This window comes from Centrocercus urophasianus, unplaced genomic scaffold, assembly GCF_019232065.1.
Source record: "Centrocercus urophasianus isolate 14NV4802_14NV808 unplaced genomic scaffold, USGS_Curo_1.0 seq_13, whole genome shotgun sequence".
Lineage (NCBI taxonomy): Eukaryota > Metazoa > Chordata > Aves > Galliformes > Phasianidae > Centrocercus > Centrocercus urophasianus.
This window is the reverse complement of record NW_024884475.1, coordinates 30,463,043-30,483,386: the sequence shown is the minus strand read 5'-3', so window position 1 is coordinate 30,483,386 and position 20,344 is coordinate 30,463,043. Positions and strand designations below refer to the sequence as shown.

At 37.1% G+C, this 20,344-nt stretch overlaps 1 protein-coding gene and 1 long non-coding RNA gene across 11 annotated transcripts in view; one reads left to right on the top strand and one right to left on the bottom strand.

The window, feature by feature from the left end:
• The window catches only part of RAP1GDS1 (Rap1 GTPase-GDP dissociation stimulator 1), an 88,423-nt gene that overhangs the window by 34,828 nt on the left and 33,251 nt on the right, over positions 1-20,344 (top strand). For 5 of the 7 annotated variants that reach the window (XM_042812112.1, XM_042812110.1, XM_042812108.1 and 2 more), the window contains 2 exons: positions 12,268-12,390; positions 15,046-15,171. In XM_042812112.1, coding sequence (XP_042668046.1) covers positions 12,268-12,390; positions 15,046-15,171 — 249 coding nt within the window. Of the gene's footprint in view, positions 1-12,267; positions 12,452-15,045; positions 15,172-20,344 lie in introns of those variants that run through there. The other 2 variants (XM_042812114.1, XM_042812115.1) reach the window with 2 other exon arrangements.
• Positions 1-20,344, bottom strand: part of LOC122156880 — a 60,216-nt gene that overhangs the window by 33,431 nt on the left and 6,441 nt on the right. For 3 of the 4 annotated variants that reach the window (XR_006167685.1, XR_006167684.1, XR_006167686.1), the window contains exons 4-6: positions 9,934-10,057; positions 4,449-4,543; positions 84-215 (exon numbers count right to left, since the gene is read on the bottom strand). This is a non-coding gene — a long non-coding RNA (uncharacterized LOC122156880). The remainder of the gene's footprint in view (positions 1-83; positions 216-4,448; positions 4,544-9,933; positions 10,058-20,344) is intronic. The other variant, XR_006167687.1, reaches the window with a different exon arrangement.

Genomic DNA, 20,344 nt, shown 5'->3' with positions numbered 1-20,344 from the left:
CAGACCGTAGCAGGCTGTGGTGCTTGATGGTGCACTGAATGAAATACTGCCTTCTACCAAATCAGAAGATGAAATTCACTTACCGTGTCTTGACTTTTAAAAACTATATATTAAAGAAATGACTCCACTGTCTGCTCCACATTTTAGATTTATGGGCATGGTTTGGTGTGTTATTGTCAAGAAGGAATTCAGCTGATCCAGAAGCAGGCTGTTTACTGTCATATGAAGTGCAGAATTATCATAGCAATGGGAAAAGACAGAGAAAAAAGAGAAATTACTTTGTGAGTGAATTTGATTCTGAGGTTCTGTACCTCTTGTTCAATTCAGCTTAAAAAAAAACATTAACTGTGCATTGAAAATATGATTTCATTTTGTGCTTAGAATGATAGAATTCCCTCCATTATAAGTTGAGACCTCTATAAACAGGGATTGTTTTCCCTCTTATCCACAAAGTAGCCTAGAGTAATGGAAAGCTTATGGTTGTAGCTGCTTTTTAATGTCTGTAAAGAAAAAGGGAAAAGAATTAAAATCTGCAGAAAAAAATTACAGGAGGAAATTGGGGGAAAAAGAACACTGGTGTGTGATTCTGAATGCATTTTTCTTAGAGAAACATGGTCGTGTCATAGACTCATAGAATCACCACAGTCAGAAAGAGCACTAAGATCCTCTAGTCCAACCACTAACCAGCACCACCATGCACACTAAACCACGTCTCTAAGTACCACACCTTCACATTTCTTAACTCCTCCAGGAACAGGTGACTCCACCACCTCCCTGGGCAGCCCATTCCAGTGCTTTCCTCATCTGCCTGTGTTCACAGTGGAATGAGAAGCACACTCCTCCCCTGGGACATCAGCCTGCCCTCTGACCACACTCAAACAGCATAGCGTGTCTGCAGCGCAGGGCTGTCTGCCTGCATATCTTGGATGTAGTTAGCAAAGCTGTATATTTGGTCTGATGTTTTTGCTAAATTTTCATCATACCAGCAACTTAGAAATCAAAGGGTATTTTGTGTTTCTGTTCTAATTACAATTACAGAAGGATGTTTTTCCCCTATGTACAAATGGAAGTGAAAGTATCGCTGATGATGTAGGGGAGTCTGTTTGCTTTCCTGTCCAACTGAAATTGCCAATTCAACTAGAAAAATGGCAGTATTAAATACTGTCTCTAGTGGCATCATTAGGCTTTCATTACTGAACGTTATTGCTTTTTGAATAATAAATTGTACCTGATTATTACATGTTCAAATTATTTTCTATTTTGGAGCCAAAAAATCTTTGTTAGGAAAAAGGAGACAATTATTTGGTTTCAGGAGTTTTATTTTAAAAGCACAATGTTATGTGTAGCATTATTGTAATAACTCAAAGGACACAGTAACTTGAACTTAAATTGTTTTATGTAGGAAAAATTCTGTGAGACAATGGATATAATTTCATCCATTTATGATTTTATTGGCTCAGATGCTTTCCAACCAATGACTGCCTAAGTTGACAGAAAAATGTAATCTCTGAACATATGCATTGCAGCTAGGAATTTAGGGGTGTTGCTGTATAAAAATGGGGAGGTGGGGGTGGGGGGGTGAAGAAGGCTAAAGCACTTTTGCACTGGATAAAAGTATTTTGAAAGGTTATACTTATAATCTTACATAATTCTCACTTGTGAGAAGTAGAAAATGCTTTATTTTTGACATCTATAAAAACATGACTATATACTGTTGGATTTAGGAAACAGTAGGTTAATTGTAAAGAAAATACAAAAGAAGACAATATCCTTCACTGCATATCACTGTGTAGTGATTTATACTCACTAAGCGCTATCTCATAAATACTGCATCTATCAAAAAAATAGTTATCCTGAGATCCTCAAATAGAGGTCTACAAAAAAAGGACTGCATGAGAAAAAGAAAATGAGAAAGAAATATAGGTTTTCTTTGAAAGCTTCTGTGACAATTACTGCAGTAATAACAAAAAGAAAAGAAAAAAAAATAAAAGAAGAAAAAAGAAAATGTTGTTGCTAGTCCAGACATGCTGCATTTCAGATCCAAGAGGTTAGAGCAGACATACATAACCCAGATTTGACAGATGAGGAATCTCCAAATCTGCTGAGAACGTTATTTTTGGCTCTGATACACTCAGTGTAAGAGGCTGAAAATGCCCACTAATCCCAGCCTTCAACACCTAGCTCCGAAAAGTGTCTGGCATGTGACTGAAGCAGAAAGGCAAGCAACACACATTTCCAAATATTTTTTACACTTCATTTTTTGGAATCTAAGCCTATGAGTTCACACATTTCTATGTAAAAATGCTAAAGCAGAATTACACCAATAGAGATATGCTTAAATGAGAAGGGAAGGCCCTCGTTTTCGGAAGAAGTTACGGTGCAATGAGAAAGGTTTAAAGCAACACACTTCCCCTTGAGATGTGATTGGCTAAGATATGCAGTTTTCTATTTGAGGAACTGTACTAATCCCTGATAACTCAAGAAGCTGTCAAATTACTCATGAAATTTTTAATTTCAACATTTCTTGCACAGCTCCTTTGCTGTGACACTTTTCCTCCCATAATGAGTATAATTACTTTGTACTTTTTTTTTTTTTTTTTTCCTCAAAAACGTATTTTGGCTACATACTGCCCTGTTTTGATTTGGATACATTCTCTATGTTGCATCAGAGAAAATACATTATAAACTTTCCAAGCAACTGCTAGTAGATCTCTTCCATCACTTCCTGCTGTTTCAGCTTTCTGGTGTCAAGATCATGAGCTCAGCCCTCCTACCTAAACCTTCTGTTCAGGTTTTCTCATGCAAGTCAGCAGTAGGTTTTCTAAAACCTCGTGGTTCCTATTTGATGGCATCACAGAGGAGGATGTGTTAGCATCTGCTGAAGAAAATGTTGGATTTCAGCAGAGATTGCTGATTTCTCACATTCCTTCCTCAGAGATGAGACTTGCTGTCCTATGTCCCAAATCTCCGGTAGGCATTTGCTTCCAAAGGCATCTACTTTCCCATTTTTTATGTCTTGGTGGATTTCCAGTTTTCACAACCATATGTTAACACAGAGGTTATATCTGAGTTGGAAATTCTTCACTATGTTCTGTTCTTTTTAACTGGCTTTCATATGTTGTTGAGTTAGTTAGCACTTACACTCTTCCTATAATTGACATTACTTTTTCTGATCTTCACTGGTCATAGAAGACAAAACAATTCCTGTACTCAAGCAGCAAAATCACAAAGAATTCAGAGATAATTTTTTGTAATTGCTAAATTCATACTTATACTAAAAAGATACACTTCTCTGAAATATTTCAAATGTCACCACTAATGCCTTTGATTCAAGGGAAAAGTTACTTTTTTAAAAATTTACCTATATTTTCTATTTCCTTTTTGTACATTTTGGGCAGTTCAACATACGTGCTCTTATTTCATTCTTCACCAAGTCAGACAAGCACCTATAAACTGAACTTTTAGCACATCAAACTGCCATGTGGTTTTAGAAAAGTTCTGTGCCTGTTTAGTGTTTAAGCATGGGTCATTTCACGTTTTGTTCCCAGGAAAGTAAAAGCTTGGCTACTCTCCCACCCCAAACACAGAAAAGAATAATTTGTAGAATGTTCAATCCTAGCAGAGTTATTCTAAGAAATAAGAATTACATATACATTTCATTCATTCCAATTGTGGAGGCATTTTAAGCTAACTCATTTCCCTTCCTGAAGTATAGAGGAAAACCTGAGCATTTCACAGCTTGCTCAAGCAAACTTGGCCATAAACTTCTCCAGTTTTGCAGTCAGATTTGAGCAGAGTGAGAGTAAGATGAGATGTGTCATTTCATGTGGATTGTTATCAAGTAACAGTGTGAACCTCTGCACAGCATTAGAGCCTGAAATAAAACAGTAACCACCTATAGGCACTATTTTGACACTCACGGGTAGGATTAACTTTTGGATACTGTTATTTCACGTAAGAGCACTCACCAATTTAATCCTCATTACTAACAAGTAAGCTGCAAGAACACAAACCAGCAGGCAACAATGGCAGGAGAACACAAAATGAGTGAGCAAACAATGATACCAGTTAATTGTTGGCTTATTAATAAGTAGCAGAATCAAGGCCAACATTAGAAGTATTTGCCCTGTAGCACTGAGCTACCTGTAGCACCTTGAACAGCACATTTTCTGTGCATATTGGAGACATGAAGTGGTATTTGTTTGGCAGCTGCTAAGTCTTGACCCAGTGTCTTTGGATTCGGTGATGCAGAGATAATTAATTAAATCTGTCTACTCAAACCAAGAGAGGGAGGGGGAGTAGAAATGGAAAAATATGAGACTAAGTAGAGGAGTGGCAAGGAATAAAAGCAGTGCATGTTTTTAAAGGAAGGAAAGAAATAAAGGAAGGGCAGGACAGATGTAAAGTTAAAATTTTTGAAAGAAAGACATCAAATTAAATGCAGGTACCTGAGTGGCGATGGATGCTGAATCTCCATAACTCCCACTGCCTTCTGCAGCAGCTGCTCACACTCAGAATTTCTACTGATTTCACTCAGTTACTGCTGCATGAAAGTTGAGAACAGAGTAAAATTAGTACAAGAAATAGAAAGAAAGGTTGTGACACTGCCAGCATTTGCCAATATTCTTACCTTTAAGGACAAATTCCTATGTACTGTTAGTCCCATTGAGCCTGAGTTATAACTTGCAAAAAGTTATGTGCGTAAGTTGCTCCAAAAGTAATGCCTCCATTTTATTTCCATGAAAACTGCAACAGCTACAAAGAGCACAATAACACTATTTTATAGAGCAAATTCTCAGCTACAACATGCTGTTTTGGTTTTTTTTTTTTTGCTTTTTTTTTTTCTTTTTCACCATAGTCACCACTGTTAGCCAATTTATGAGGATGAGCTGATTGAGGCACTCTTCATTTCATGGTATGATTGTTGTGCATGGCTGTCCGGAACATAGCTTGTCTTTCATGGCACTTTCACTGCTACTGAAACACACCACCCACTGCCTCACTGTGCTCACATCCACTCTTTGGTCTCCATAACTGTTCAGCAAGTGTCAGTAAATGTCACCGGGTGCCATTTTTTCCATATGGAGGAATTCAGTGACACACATTTGCATTCATACGCACTCCCATGTCAGATGCCATTGAGTCAGAGTGCCCCTCTGCTCCACCTGTTAAAAGGCAACAGAATGTAATGGAATTGGTTGGGAAGGTTCAGCCTCTGCTGCCATACCACCATTCATCTGCTATGGGACAATAATATAGGAGGCATTACTTTCAGAGCAGCCCTTGTGGATGACAGAGTACTTCAAACATTTGGATATAAAGCCGCTCCTTTTTCAATTGCTTTGTTTTGCAGCACCATCAGTCTCGATTCTTATATGACAGCAGGTGTCAAGAAAAGTATTCTCTCTTGAAAGTTTATTTCTTAGCACACTGTCTTTGCTGAGCATCATATAAACCTGGTCTCCGTGACGGGGAATATAATGCAATAAAAAGTAAAGCAAAAAGCATAACATAAGCATTCAGCATTTATAGTTGAATTACATTTAACATCCAATTAGCAGGAAATAAGATATCATTTAGCATAATTAGGAGTATTTCTCATGACAAAAGATATTTTGATTGGTAAGCATAAAATCAGTCGTGTGTTTACAGAGATGTTAAGTCTAGGTGGTAGCGAATTACAGGGGAAGAAATTTGACAGGAGCATTTTCATAGAGTGAGTTTTGATGAGAAAATGAAGATGGTACATAAAACTCTGAGGAAGGCTTTATATTCTGCTAGAGAAGGCTTGGAAAAGATGAAGACTGTCTTAGAACAGATGCTGTTTCTATTGGCTAAAATATTCCTTTGCTACACTACCTTACATCACATCCCTCTGAAAGTAACATTCCCCAGCAAAAACACCTTACTTGTTTTTCTAGCTTTTGGCAGAATAGCTGCTTTAGCAGTAGGGGTTTGTTGGTAGGGAAACTGCCAAACTGAAATGACCACATCTTAGACTTACATATTCAGACAAGCTAGAATTTCTAGTCAGCCTTGGGTACAGATGATCTCTTGTAGCAGAGCCAGAAGTTCAAATCTTATTGGGCCAGCTCAGCCAGTTAAGCTCATTGAAGTCCAATAAGTTTAGTTAATAAGACTTACAGTCATATGCTTTTCTGAAAACTGGGAATCCTGATGGATGTTTTGTAAGGGAGTTTTGTCTCAAATACTGTGTTATAAATTGTTCCTTCTTTTTGCTGCAGATGCTTGTTGCATCTTAGCTCATGAAACTGTGTTTTCAAGGCACCGTATAACACAATGCAGAAATGTTTCAACACAAATGCTGTGTATTATACATTATTACAGTATACATATTTAATTTCAACATACTAAATCAAAGCAACTGCTTTTTATTGGACTGTCTCCCAGTAAACTGGCTTAGCTTAATGATACTGAATGGTAATCACTGCTGCTTAGTAGGGTTATATTTTACATAAATTCCCCTTAATAGTGATGTGTATTGTTAGTGCCACATAGTTAAATGATGTTTATCCAAGTGTTAAATTCCAAGGGCTATTCATTGTATATACAATGTGCCAAATAAAGATTAAGTGTTAAATATTTTTTCTTCTCAGAAGACTTCAGTGAACAGTAGTTTCAGGTAATAGAATATAAAAATATTTTTTTTGAGGTTAGATTTTTGAAGTGCAGAGCAGAAGCAATGGAAAAGGCCTCTTCTGTTTTTGTTTTTGTTTTTTTTTTCATTCTTAGCTTTGGCAGCTCTGTCCCTTATGACTTACAAATATGATTTCTTTTTAGATTAAGCTTTTCCTTATGCTGCTTTGGCAACAAAACTTTATTGAAACATCAGTGGCTAAGAAAAAAACCTTTGTTTGTAGGCAGTTGCCCAGTAAGCACTGGGGATAATTTTTCAGTAGACATTTGATCTTGTTTGAGAGCACTCTTAAGAGATTGCTTTAAAGGAATATGAAACATTTCCTGCATGTATAGTAGACAGCTTTTAAATCTCATTTCATTTCTGAACTTAACTAAATGTGGAAAAAGGATTTTACGCTATGGGCCTTGTATTTTTGTTGTACAGACTGAAAAACTAACGCATGAGGGGGTGCTTAAGGTTTTACCCAAGGTCTTGTATTGAACCCAGTACAAGTAGTGGAGGAGGCAGATTAAAATGTCCACACAGACTGAGTACGAAACATAGAATCGCTCACGGATGACATTTGTGCTAAGATGCCGGGCAATGAAGAAGGTAACTAAGGCACTAATTATCAAACTATTTAAACAACTCGGCTACTAAAGTGGTTACTTCCTGCAGAAAGGTGGACAGGGAGAATTAAGAGCTCAAATAAATCCACCAAACCACATATCTGGGTGCTAAACTAGATACAGTTCAGGATAAGAGAATCCTAGCTGCTTAATGTTAATATGCTGCCTTGTGCTGAAAAGCACCCATGGAAGTTTTAATGTGCATATTTCTTCATGGGAGGCAAAGCTGGTGTGTATGTTTATTAACTCACTTCATTGGTACCTGCGACAGGCTGTTCAAGGCATGGGTCTCATCCTACAATTCGTTTTTTATTCTTTGGATACTGCTCCTGGAGAATTTAATCAGCAGGAATCATGCAGCTAGCTGGTTGGTGAATTGGTCTCTCCATCTGTCCGTCCTTCCTTGTTAGAGCTGAGATTTTAATTACCAACATCTGTGCACTATCTCCTTCTCTTCATTAAAAATGAGAGCTGAAGTTGCCCTATTGCTGCTGCCTTAGACAGAACAGAGCAAACTCCATGATAAAAGTGTTCACAAAGCTGATGGAGAATCCTCCCTCCCTCTTAGGGCTTTAATTTGAAGGATGTGTGAGCAAGCAGATTATATTTATGGGGAGGAGCTGCCAACAGAAGATATATTTATGCATTTAATTGTACATATTCTTTCTTTCTTTTTATATAGTATTAATTGTATATATTCTTTCTTTAAAAAAAAAAAAAAATTACTGGAGTGGTCTTTTTGGCTCCTTCCTCTGTGATGTAGACCTTGTTGCAGAAGATCACATCATTTGTTTTCCAGAGGCTCTTTTTGCATTCATTTAGTCAGACCAAAATCTCCCATTTTGTGGTATGGAAAAAAACAGCAGGAGGGCTACAGAGAGACAGGGAGGCAGAATACCATGTGAGCTCTTGGTCACGTGAACCTTTTTTCTTTTTTCTTTCTACTGTGGTGGATAGAGGATGTACCAGTTAGGAATACATCTCTTGCGCCTTCCATTTTGCTATGTGAGTGAGCCGATGAAAGGTTCCTCTCCTGTTATATATGTGGCTCATTATTATTTATTCATATGCTCATCCTCCTCTTTCTGATGAGAGCACATGTGACAGGGACATTATAAAGCCGTGGCAACTTCCTACAGTGGTTTCTGGAGGTTTATAAAACATCTCTTCAGCTAGAAATACGTACATTTTTCAAAAAAGTACTCTGCAAACACGGTTGGCTTAATAAAGAGGACACTAATGGAGCTGCTCATTTACGGTTCTTCTCTCATGTAAAGCTCTACAACACAGGCATTGCTGCAGTGATAGCCCTCACTTATATTATTTTATACTCTTTTTCTGCTGGAATGAGAAGTTGTATGCACCGAAAAAAAACCATGTAGTAGTACAATTTAAATTCATTGTTCAAACGAACTGTGCACCAATATTTTTCTGCTGCCTGTGAGCGCAAAGTAGCAGTATTTGTGACAGATAAACCTTTTCCTTCCTGCTCCCTGCCTTTTCTTTCACTTGAAGATGTGGAAAATGATGCAGAGATGAGAAAAGAGTGATACAGAGAGGAGTAAAACCTAACAGGAAATAGAGCCAAGAGAGGAGAGCGTACAATCTAATTGGATTTTTTCCTGTAATGATTTCTGCTACTTAATTAAGCACTCTGATAGCCCTGGTGCTCAGCTCTCCCATTCTGATCTACGACATTAAAGAATTTCCTGCTCACACCCTTTATTATTCTGACTGCAGGCACTGCAAAAACCATGAAAAGCAAAGATATTGACAATTTAATCACACTATTATGACATTAATAAGATTTTGGCACTGTGTGATCTAACATATTCTTCATCTTGATATCTAGTGATAGGAAAAGACATCCAAAGCTGCAGGTTTGACCTTAGGGTTTTTTCCTCCAATTATGCTTGCCATGGCACAGCATTATACTGTATTGTGTGCAAAAGGACTGTTTCTAAAGTAGCATTATCACAGCCCTACAGTTCCTTTCCTTCAAGATAAGATCAGTAGGTACTCTGTGGGTGGGTTGTGCTTGCAAGTTGAAAATCAGGCTTTAAAGGAAAGCAGATGTAATCTGGATGTGTATTTATAGCAAAAGGATTTTTTGAGGTACAGCACCCTAATATCAGGCAGCCTAGGTTGTCAGGTTTTCTTAGCACAGAAATTGAACAAATTTGTGAGGAAGTATAGTTCTGCTGAAGGAGTTAAAATGGCAGCTTGTTAATACATCATTAATGTTGGCTATACTTCCCTTTTTCACCATTACAGAAAGCATAAAAGGAGATTACATCACAGAGGTTTTGTCTAGATCTCACTTGCTCCTGCAGAAAAGTTTGTTTTTACATGTCTCAGCTACAATTGACAATACATTGAAACAATTCAAAAGATGATACCTGAAATAAGATTCCAAAATAATATAGCCTCAAATTATTTACTAGGAAGCCCAGAATGAAGCTAGCATGCAGCAGATACGCATCTTTTGCAAATATTACTTCTTTCTTGCATACACAGAGAAACAAGAAAGCAGACCTGTTCCAGTCCATGAAGAGAGTAAAGGGAAGAATTCAGGAGTACCAATTTCCAATTCTTGCCAAATCCCTGTTTTAAAACCTCCAAGTTGTTATTTTTTTTCTAGAGACATGTTTGAACTGTTAGTACCTGGAAAGCGAATGTTCAGGAGACTCTTCAGTCAAGTGAAATAATTGCTGAAGATCTTCATTTGGATGTCTTGCTTTCCACAGGGCATGTCCATGTATCATTTGCTTGTCGTCAAGTCCTCCTTCTTTAAGAAAAATACAAAGAATATTGAGCAAAAAAGCTAGATACAACAAAGCAACTTAAAGTTTATATATAAGCCAAGTTGTTGCAATTGAAATACCCTTCCTTCTGTAAGAGTTTCAAAAGCCCTCCAAAAAAAAGCTGAGTTTCCATACCTAAATTGTCTTTTAATTGTATATCTCAAGAAATGAATCAGTGTATTTCAGCACATTGTAACAAGCAAAGTTTTGACACTGGTGCTCAGCCAGAACCAACGGGATGTTGGTTTTCTGAAGGAGGAAGTGTATACAGGTGTGGCTCCTGTACTGCTCAAGATCTTAAAAAAAAAAAAAAAAGAAAATGGAAGTGAATGTCCTGTTTTCATCTATGTGATACCAGGTAGCTAATATCTCAATTTACAACAGGTCTATTATGCACCGTGTTTTTACTGATACACGCTTACTTATGAGAATAAAATAAATCAGAGCCTATCTGCTACACACACCTGGCCTGGAGAAGCACTTTGTTTTATTTTCCCATTTCTTGCAGGAAATATTTTGTTCCAGTTGTGTAATTTATTTTTTGGCAGTAATAAGTCCATCAAACTACAGCTCATAAAATAAGACTGTATGTCTCAGCAGCACAGTAGAGAAAAATGCATTAATGTCTCCTGCCTACTAACTGTGGTTAAAATCACATTGGGCTCACAGATACCTACATTTTTGTTCTTTCAATTTTGAACTCAAGGGAGAGTCATCTCTCCTTTAATAGACTGTGTCTGGAACAGTCTGTAATCTTGACACGATTTCTCTGAATTCAAACTTTCATTTCATTCATACATATCCATGGGAGAACATAGCTAACAATGCATATGCTAATGTCAGAGCTTGAAAAAGTTTCCATATCAGTTGGAAGTTGTTTTACAGGGGATCTTCTGAGAGGAGTTCTCAATACATGTTAAAAAATCAGTTAACTAGATTGCAAATAGATCAGTAACAACTAGTACATTATGTGTATGTTGAAATTAATCAATCTTTGGTTTTTACCTAATCTGTTGGTGATCAGATGTCACCATATTGTAGTGGGTGGTCCTAGTCAGAGACCAACATCGCAAGAGAACAAATACAACAAATACAGAGCTCAGGCAGAATTGCAAGCCAGACTTGAATTCTCCCCTCTAATTCATATTCTCTGCAGGGTGAGCCCAATGCAGCTCTCCTGCGCTTAAAGTGGGTTGTCTTGGAGGCCAAAAGGCAATGGCAACACTGAGAATAGGAATAGGAGGGAAGAGGAGGACAGAAGAGATGGTGAGCCCAATGACGTGCTGTTAACTATTTGCAGGTGAAGCACAGCTAAGAAATGATTGCACATTGCTACTCCAGATGACTTCCTGGGCTTCTATGCTGCATTCTGAAGCGGTAGCTGCCATCTAATAGTCTATCACACTAATACTTAACTCAAAACCACAAACTATTTGAAAGCATTTGCAAGATAGGTTTTAGTATCCAGTACCTGATCTTTAACTGCAGGGAATCAAAGTTCATTTACAGTTTGTACAGAGCTGCAGGCTAGTAATGCTATGTGGGGCCTTTACTATGGAGCAACTGCACAATTCCTTCTGTAAAACAGGCAGAAAGAGGAAATGATTTGTTCTGAAATCTGCAATCTGAGTGTTATTTTTCCTTTTCCCTTCTACTGGGACTGTGTTGGAGCTACCATAGCCTAGCAAAGTAATACAGAAGATACACATATTGAGTATAAATGAGGTCTAGACTAGGATCTGCTTAGCTCTCCTTCTCCAGTTTCTGATTTCTGCATTACACTGAGCCCTCAGATGTTGGGATATCCCCATCATTCTTTGAATGTTTTCCATAATTATACAGTTCAGAGCACCATTCCTTGATTTTTACACAGTGTTTCAGGCTGCTGCAGATCATATCACTCCATGGCTTTTAATCTTTCTCCCTCTCTCCAGTTGTGGCTCAGTGCATGCATGAGTATGTTTGTATATTTACTTATAAGCAGTCACCCATAAAGATTGATTCCGAATGGCAAAGTATAAAGTTCCATGAATGCATCATGCAAAGCAAACATGATCACTGAAATATGTCTGCTTGTATATTGGAAAGCAATAACTTTGAGAATTACATTTGAGAAGATTTACATTCTTTTTCTTCCTTTTCCTTCTCCAAGCAAGCTGATGCTTAAGTCATTTTTGTGTGATCTGTTTTTCAGATACGGAGACAAGTGAAAAAATCCAGAAAAGTGGAGTTCTTCAGGTGTTCGCGAGTCTGTTGATGCCACAGTCTTCCTGCACAGCAAAAGTAGCTAACATCATAGCAGAAGTAGCCAGAAATGGTGAGGTTTTCTACAAGAACTTTTCTGCTGGAACATCTTCAGTTTTTCACCTCACTTGTCAGTATGTTTTACTTCATTTATGTTTTCATTTCGTAGATTAGACATCTTTCATATCTCTCCCTCTCACTTTTTGTTTTTATTGTGTCAAATTTTGTTTCTCAGTACAATCAAAACAGCATTTGGCTGCTGGAATATTTTAGTCCTTACTTCCATGCTATTTAGTTTTTAAGATAATCAGCAATGTTATTGGACAGAAATAGCACATTACTGGCTTTTTGAAATGTATAAAGAAGAAAAGATATGCATCATTTGAGCACACTGTTACACGTAGCACGCACAGTTACAGCCGTAGAATATATAAGGGACCACCTACATGTTTTTTCCAGTTTGAGCACGCTGAAAGCTCAGATGCTTTTGGTACCTGGAGTTTCTCTTCCCAGCTTTTAAATTCTTTTTTGAGGTCTTCTCTTCTTTGCCAGACTTAGGAATAAGAAAACCATCTTTATAATCTGTAGTACTACAAAACAATTAAATCCCTCTTTTGAAGTCTTGTCCTCGATTGGTTTATGCTACTCTGTTGTTCAGTCATTCCCCTCCTAACTTTTTAAGTGATTCTTCAGTGTTTCTTTTAAAGGATCTGCTTCATTTCCCCTACAGGATAGTGGAAACCTAAATGACTTTGCACTTGGTTACCTTCTTTTTCATCTATTACTTCTGTGCAAATATGTTTGCAGTTTTACTACATACCTGTGAGACAGCAACAGAGTTTTGCCATGTATGGCACCACTCCTTTTACTTCATACCTTTACATGACCTTGATAAACATAAGCTTCCACAGCACATTGCCTATTTTTTTTTCTGAATGGGAGACTGAAAGCTTCTATTCACTCCAGATTGAGGGAGTGAACACTTCTCACTGCTTGAGCAAGACACTAAACAGCTGCACAGACTGATCTAGATGTTTTAAGAATAGAACAAGTTTCTATTTCCTCTCATAGATCAGAAGTTAAAAAAGTATATGATTGATGATGTAGAAACTATGATAAAGCAGTGAGTATAAAATAAAATGATGCAGAGAGAAGCTGAGGAATGGAAAAGAGCTTTCATTGACAATTAAGAGAGGAAGAAGTTGAGGGGGCAGAGAAGACAGAGGGGTGAAAGTAATATGTTAAGTAAATAAACATTGAGATAGATAAGAAAGTGAGTGATAAAAAAATAGATAAAAAGTTACAAGGACATCCAATCTGGTAACGATAAGTGATAGTATCACCATTTAGGCCATCTCATTTATCACAGTACAGTATCTGTCTACAGTTTCTAAAAGTTCAGTGTTTTAGGGGTCAATTTTACTGACAATCATCTTCTGTTAGATGCGTGCAAATACAAAGATGTTTCTTCATCCGCTTGGTGATATGTCAATGTTTATCAGCAGGAGGTTTGGTTGTCTCCATGACAATTACTTATTTAGCTAAAACAATACTACATGATGAACTACAAAAGGTAGAAATTCCTATAGTAAAGAAACATCAAAGTATGTTTTAAAAGGCACATCAAAGAAAATATCTAAAGTGTTTGGTACTTTTATGAATTCTTTGAGGTGTTGGCTTTTGGGATTCTGTTGATCCAAAGTCAGAAAAGCTTTCTCATCTCTCTGTGTAAGGATTGTACATCCTAATTCATTCATTATATATGACTAAGCAACACAAAAGTAAACTGGTTGTGAAAGATCCAAGACAGTGCAAGATCAAGAAGAGACGTAATTTGCAATTCACAACAAATAAAAAATGTACTGACCTTTTGCCTACTACAGTGCTATATCTCTGATGGTGCCTCAAAGTAAACTACTCAGCTTCCACAAGTGTCTGAGTGGCTGCTTCTGTAACTTTCCCTTGTAAAAAGAACAGCCTGCCTAACTATAGATCTTCCTGGAGAGCAGTATCCAGATTATTTCAGGATAACCGTCTACCTGTGACTTGCACAGATTGAAGAGAATTCTTTGGTTCCCTGGCAAAGAGGGACATAGTAGGAAAGAGGGACAGAAATACAAAAAGCTACCCAGCAAATGGGTCCTTTACTTTTCCTCCCAAGAGGAAAGTCTACATAAATCCCTCTTGTATTTCTTATTCCTTACCTTCAAATAAAGAACCTTTTTTCTTATTCTTTATCTTCAAATAAAGAACCTTTTACTTAGCTTTATTTCTTTTATTTATTTATTTATTTTTTCCTAAATCAAAAGCTTTGGGAGAACTCTATGGGAATAAAGGGTAAAAAATGCTGCTTCTATTGGATAATTTGAGTCATCTCTTGTGTAAATCAGTAGTTTAATTTATGTTTAGTTTGAATGGAGAAAAATGATGTGGATTCTCTGTTCTTTTCAGCATTTCTTTATGATTCTAAAACATGGTCAGCCTGAGCTCTGTTAAATTAGTTTCCATGGAAGTCAATTAAATATTCTTAATTCCTTCTAAATTAACAAATAACAGAAACAGCATAAGCCCAAATCCTGATGTTGGGTTTGTTCTTTAGAAACCTGCACGTGAACTTGCACTGTTTGACTTTACTCTTACAAAAGGCCCCATCACAATGCCAGGGTAACTAGAATGGAAGAACCTGAAAATAGCAGGCTTTCTTTAACAGGTATTTCATTATTTGCAGAATTTATGCGGAACCCATGTGTGGATGCTGGGTTGATCCCCCCTTTGGTGCAGATGTTAAACTGCAAAGACCAGGAAGTATTGCTGCAAACAGGACGTGCCCTGGGCAATATATGCTACGATAGCCGTAAGTGTTGAAATACGCTGAATTTTGTAATGATGCTGGTAGAAGGAGAAAAATGCCAAGGGAATTTATGTTGTCTAATGGCATTCACGTTCCTGTTTTCTAGATTTTTATTTACTATACAACTGTTCTGATTTCATAGGATCATTGTACAGTGCACTCGCATTATGCCTTTGTGACACTAAGAATAAAAAAACTGCTATGATATCATGATGCAACTGGATATAAGATCAGAAAAGATTTATGGGCTTCAGGGCTCTTTTTGTTTTAAACATAACAAACTAGCTTTCTAGAGAGTGCTAGTGCTACGTACACAGTGACCTGAATGGCTAATTACTCTCAAATAGGCTCACAGGGGAAAAGTCAGAGCAAGAAGGGAATATTCATATCTTGCCAGTCTCAGAGCTGCGCAGAGCTACACATGTGGCTGAAAGGGAAGCTTCAGCTGTGTTGCTGATTCTCAGAATTCTTAAGCGGCCAATCAATTGCAACAAGATTACATGTGGTTAATTTTGATAATCAGGACTTGGGGATTGGTGACGACTTTTAGTTCTTTTGTGGTCAAAATAAATTTTGAATTGCCACACATTAGCAAATTGCAATGCACTTGTGACTCCATGTGTGGATTGCATGCATGGACACATGATTTGCAAAAACAAACCAGCGGTTGCAGTGTTTTGAAAATGCAATCTCTGTATTCACATGAAGTAGCTAGAAGCCTATGGATGTCTGCATATGGGAAGTGAAATGCAATTGCATAAGCACTTTGTTATCTTCAGATTTAGTGTTTTATTTCACATTGCAAGAGTTTTTCTTTGTGGTACATTTTACATCTGCTAAAAGTTTTTGCTGTTCTGAATTGCTGTCTTTCAAAACTGGAATTATTGGTAGCGTCTTACAATTTTTTTCAAGCTAGTTTGGAAATTTGCATTTTATCTTGTTTGAAATTACTTATCTTGTCTCTGACCTCAGGGAAGCTCATCAGATTTTCCATGCTGGTGTTTTCATTTACAGACAGCTACCACTTCAGGATGATAATACTTAATTTTTTCATTTAGGGTTTTGTTTAAGGTGACCAATCAACTGAACACCTGCTTCCCTGTGGAAACTTCAAGAAGAAACTATTGAGCTTTCCATAACATTTTACTTACTAAATTTTATTTCAGGGTCATATGTGATATAAAGCTCAGTCCCAGGTTGCAGTGGTTTATTTCACGCTGGTAAAATCAGTGTAACTACTCATGTCATTGTTTGTTCAACCCACAAATTTACATGAAATACAATAAGCAAACACGAAAATGGTTTTCAAATATTGGGTAATGTGGATTGCTTCTTGCTTTTACAGTGCAGGACTTACACAGCACAGAAAAAGTTGCACTATCTGCCTCGTGCTGCCTTTTTGTGGAACAAAAACCTACAGCACAGTGATATGTTCTGTATGCCTTGTATTGCTGCAGTCCTGTAGGACAGTCACAGCCCTCCCTGTGCATTTAAATAAGAGTAATGAACAGGCTGTAATAAAATACCACAAAAATCAAATCAGCATCTCTGATTTAAGTGGAAGAGGCTATTCATGGAACCTATTTATCGCATCCACCCTATCCTGCTTTGTTTTGATTGTTATCTTAAAGTGTAATGATTCTATAACTTATCCTAGAATCGTACTGAAGACAAGTACTTTAAATATGCTTATTACCATAAAATTTAGTATATTCTCATTTATGACTAATTTATTTTTATATAAATTACTTTTCCCTAACAAAGATATTTAATATATAGCAAAGACAAGATGCGGAGGACAATATTTCTAATCATGTTCTAATCAGACATTTTGTATAGATCATCTTTTTCTTTTCAGCTGACACAAAAGCAGATGTCACTTTTCTGATAACTGGGACTGCCGCAGACACCCAAAATACCTCAGGAACTCTATTTTACCACGTGCATGACTATTTTTCCACTTCCACAGCCATACAATTATAGCATGCAACAATGGAAAACATTCTAAAAGTCCTAAATCAGTGTTAGGCTAAAAGTCTGAAATCAAGCCCATATTGAATAGCTCATAGCAACATTTCTATTTATTGGAAGCCCCAAATATCCTCTATTTCACATCAACAAGAACATAATGTTTTGTCAGTGACAAAAGGAGCTAATAAAGTCTTTGTTTTGGAGGGAAATCTGTATAGTGCAGGATGAAAGCTATGAGTAAAGTGTTTTGGTTGTTTTTTTTGGTTTTTTTTTTGTTTGTTTGTTTTCTATGGGGAAAGCCCCAACGAAATGACCATGCAGAGAAGGACAATTCCCTAATAATTTTCTCTTGATAAAATTAAAATGACACTGTTTCTCAGATCTCCTGCATGAAGGCAAGGCCATTTCCACTGGTTACTTCTGAAACACTGCTGCTGTGGGAGAGGTATCCATTGCTAAATCCAAATGCTCAGGTTTAATACCCTTCCACAAAGAAATGGGAATTACAAACCTCCTGGCCAGACATTATACTGAAAGATTTCCTTACTGAAAACGTGAAATAGAAGCTGTTACTTAGTGACAGATTCTCTTCTCCATTATGTTTGGGGTAACATGCACAGTGTTATCATCTCTGTGATCCCCAATTTTAGGCCCCTAAAAATAATGCTGAATAAACTCTTTGAAAAGGGAAGAAAAAAAAAACCAACAATAAAATGCATTTCATAAACAATTAAAGAGAAAAAAATAGGTCAAATTTATCCCAAGCAGCCATGAGAGCATCCTTCTTAAAGCTTTTATGTTGTGAAAATATCTCCTTTATGTAATCTCTAAACATCACCAATACAGGCAAATATAACTGCAAAGCAGAGTAGAAGAAAGTTTTGTTAGTTCTGATGAGGCTTCTAGTCTCCCAGCCTTCCTCTGATAAGCATAGATGAAGGAAACAATCGAGGCAGCCTAAAAGATTTTACCTCAGGAACAACCACACTATGCAAACTGTTCCATGCTGTCCTACAGTTTAAGAACAGATACATTACTGCATGTTGCTGTACAGCCTGTAACTGTTCTAAATGCTTTATGTAGTTATGCCACATTCACTTTGCTCCCCAAATCTTGGTCAAAGCAAAAACTGCAAAGAAATGGAGGTGTGATCCTCTTCATTCTCCCACCTGCTTTCTCTCCCACTGCAACTACAGCCTATACCAAATACAGTCACTTGAACATCTGTATGCCCAGACAATGGATTCCACAGCCTCACTCAGGAGCAGAATTTTGTCTTAATTTTATTGCTAGATAGAAAAATCCTAGCCCTCTCATTCCTTTTTACCACCAGCTACTTTCTGCTTACAAGCAAAGCTAAATTCTTAGGCATTGTCTAGTCAGAACATAAGACCTATCTTGTAGTTGCTTTGCCACTCTTTCTCCATGAAATAAATCAAAGCTACCTTCCTACTGTTCTCCTTTCCAAAAACACCATGTGATTCTTCCCAGATGTTTTTTTTTTTTAGAGCTGTTATAGATGTATAGGTCTTACAGGTATTTTAGAGCATACTTCCAGAAGTCCAAAAGGTTCCCCCTACATCTTGAGATCTAAATATTGCGTATGAAACCATCTCCACTGATTGAGAAAGGTAATTTAACATAATACAGTTCTTGCTACAAAAACCAAGATCCGCATGAGCGTGTGTGAAAAACACTCCAGTTTTGAACTGATTGGTTGACAGACTACTTTCCCACATTTGTATACAACACTGAGCACACTGTAGGAAGTACTGTAATTGTAATATTAAAGTGATAATTATAAAAGGTGGTGAAAAGCTAGGATATTCAGAGCTTGATTTGTAAACCACAAAAAATGAAAATGAGTAATTCACGTTGACTTGAGACAGGATTTTACCCATTATGAAATAATTCGTTCTTGCTGTTCAGAACATCTAAATATTCTGAAAGTTTTCACAGTGAAATAAACCCTCTATGTATCTTATAAGAGAAATGAAAAAAATCCCATTCTGCACTTCTATAAAATTCACATTAATGGTAGAGGTTAGAGACCTCTTCAGGGGTCCTCAGATCAATTGCTATTTACTCCATTTGGTCCCTTGTTTTTTCACAAAACCACCAGCATGCATGCATGTTTTCACCAACCACAGTTCATGATATAAATAACTGTAGAACCTGAGAGAAATTAAAAATGCCAACTTATTCTGTAAGGGCTGCCTTCTGACAGCTGCTTTTCTGCAGGATATGCTCTGGATCCTTCTCTTGTTTCCCAAGTCATACATTTCTATCAACCTAGTCATACTGCACTAATGGCAAGACCTCTGTGGCTTCTCACACAGACCCAAATCTGTCTTGATCCCACCCTTAACATTAGACCACAAACAATATGCCACCTCTTATGTTCAAAAGAACTGGGATGCTATGTATTCCGTACACTTGGCTGCCCATCCTAGAAGGATGTACAGACCTCTTGCAGAAGGAAGGCTATTTACAAAAAATACAAAACTACTCAACTGTACAATTTCATACATCTTTCAGAAGACAAGTTTAATTTCAGGATCTAAAGCTGAAAACCAGACACTTAAGAATTAAGCATACTGAAAACGCATCAAATTCATTCTTCTTCAAAAAAATGGCATAGCCTTTCATAGTACCATATGGAACAACAGCAGAATCCTAAAATGCAACTGGTGTTGATAATAGCATACTAGTGGCTAATTATTTTTATGAAAGTCACCCTGATTCATGCAGCGAGGCAGCATCTTACCACAATCTTTCACTTTTCTTTGTATCAGACCTTAACAAATGCAAATACCACCTACGAATCAAGCAGTATCATGAAATTGAGACCAAAGGTTGTAACTAATTGCTTGAAAATTGATTGTTTACAGAGAGAGGTGTCAAATTCTAATTTTCATAGTGCAGCAATACTGTGTTACCTCTAGACCTGTCCTCTCTAAGCAGTGCCTGAGTCTTAGAAAACTATGCTGTATTTTTAACCTAGGAGTCCCTGATAATGCAGTATTTTTTCCAACCCTCAGCAGAACAAGCATTGCATCAGCTAGAAACCAAGTATACCATATGCATGCCAACAGACACTTTCACAGTAATATTTAGTACTTACCAGCAATTAGTCACGAATGTTCTTAGGAAGCTATTAAACAATATAATTTTAATTTATGGTTGTCTAAAATGGAATCAGAAT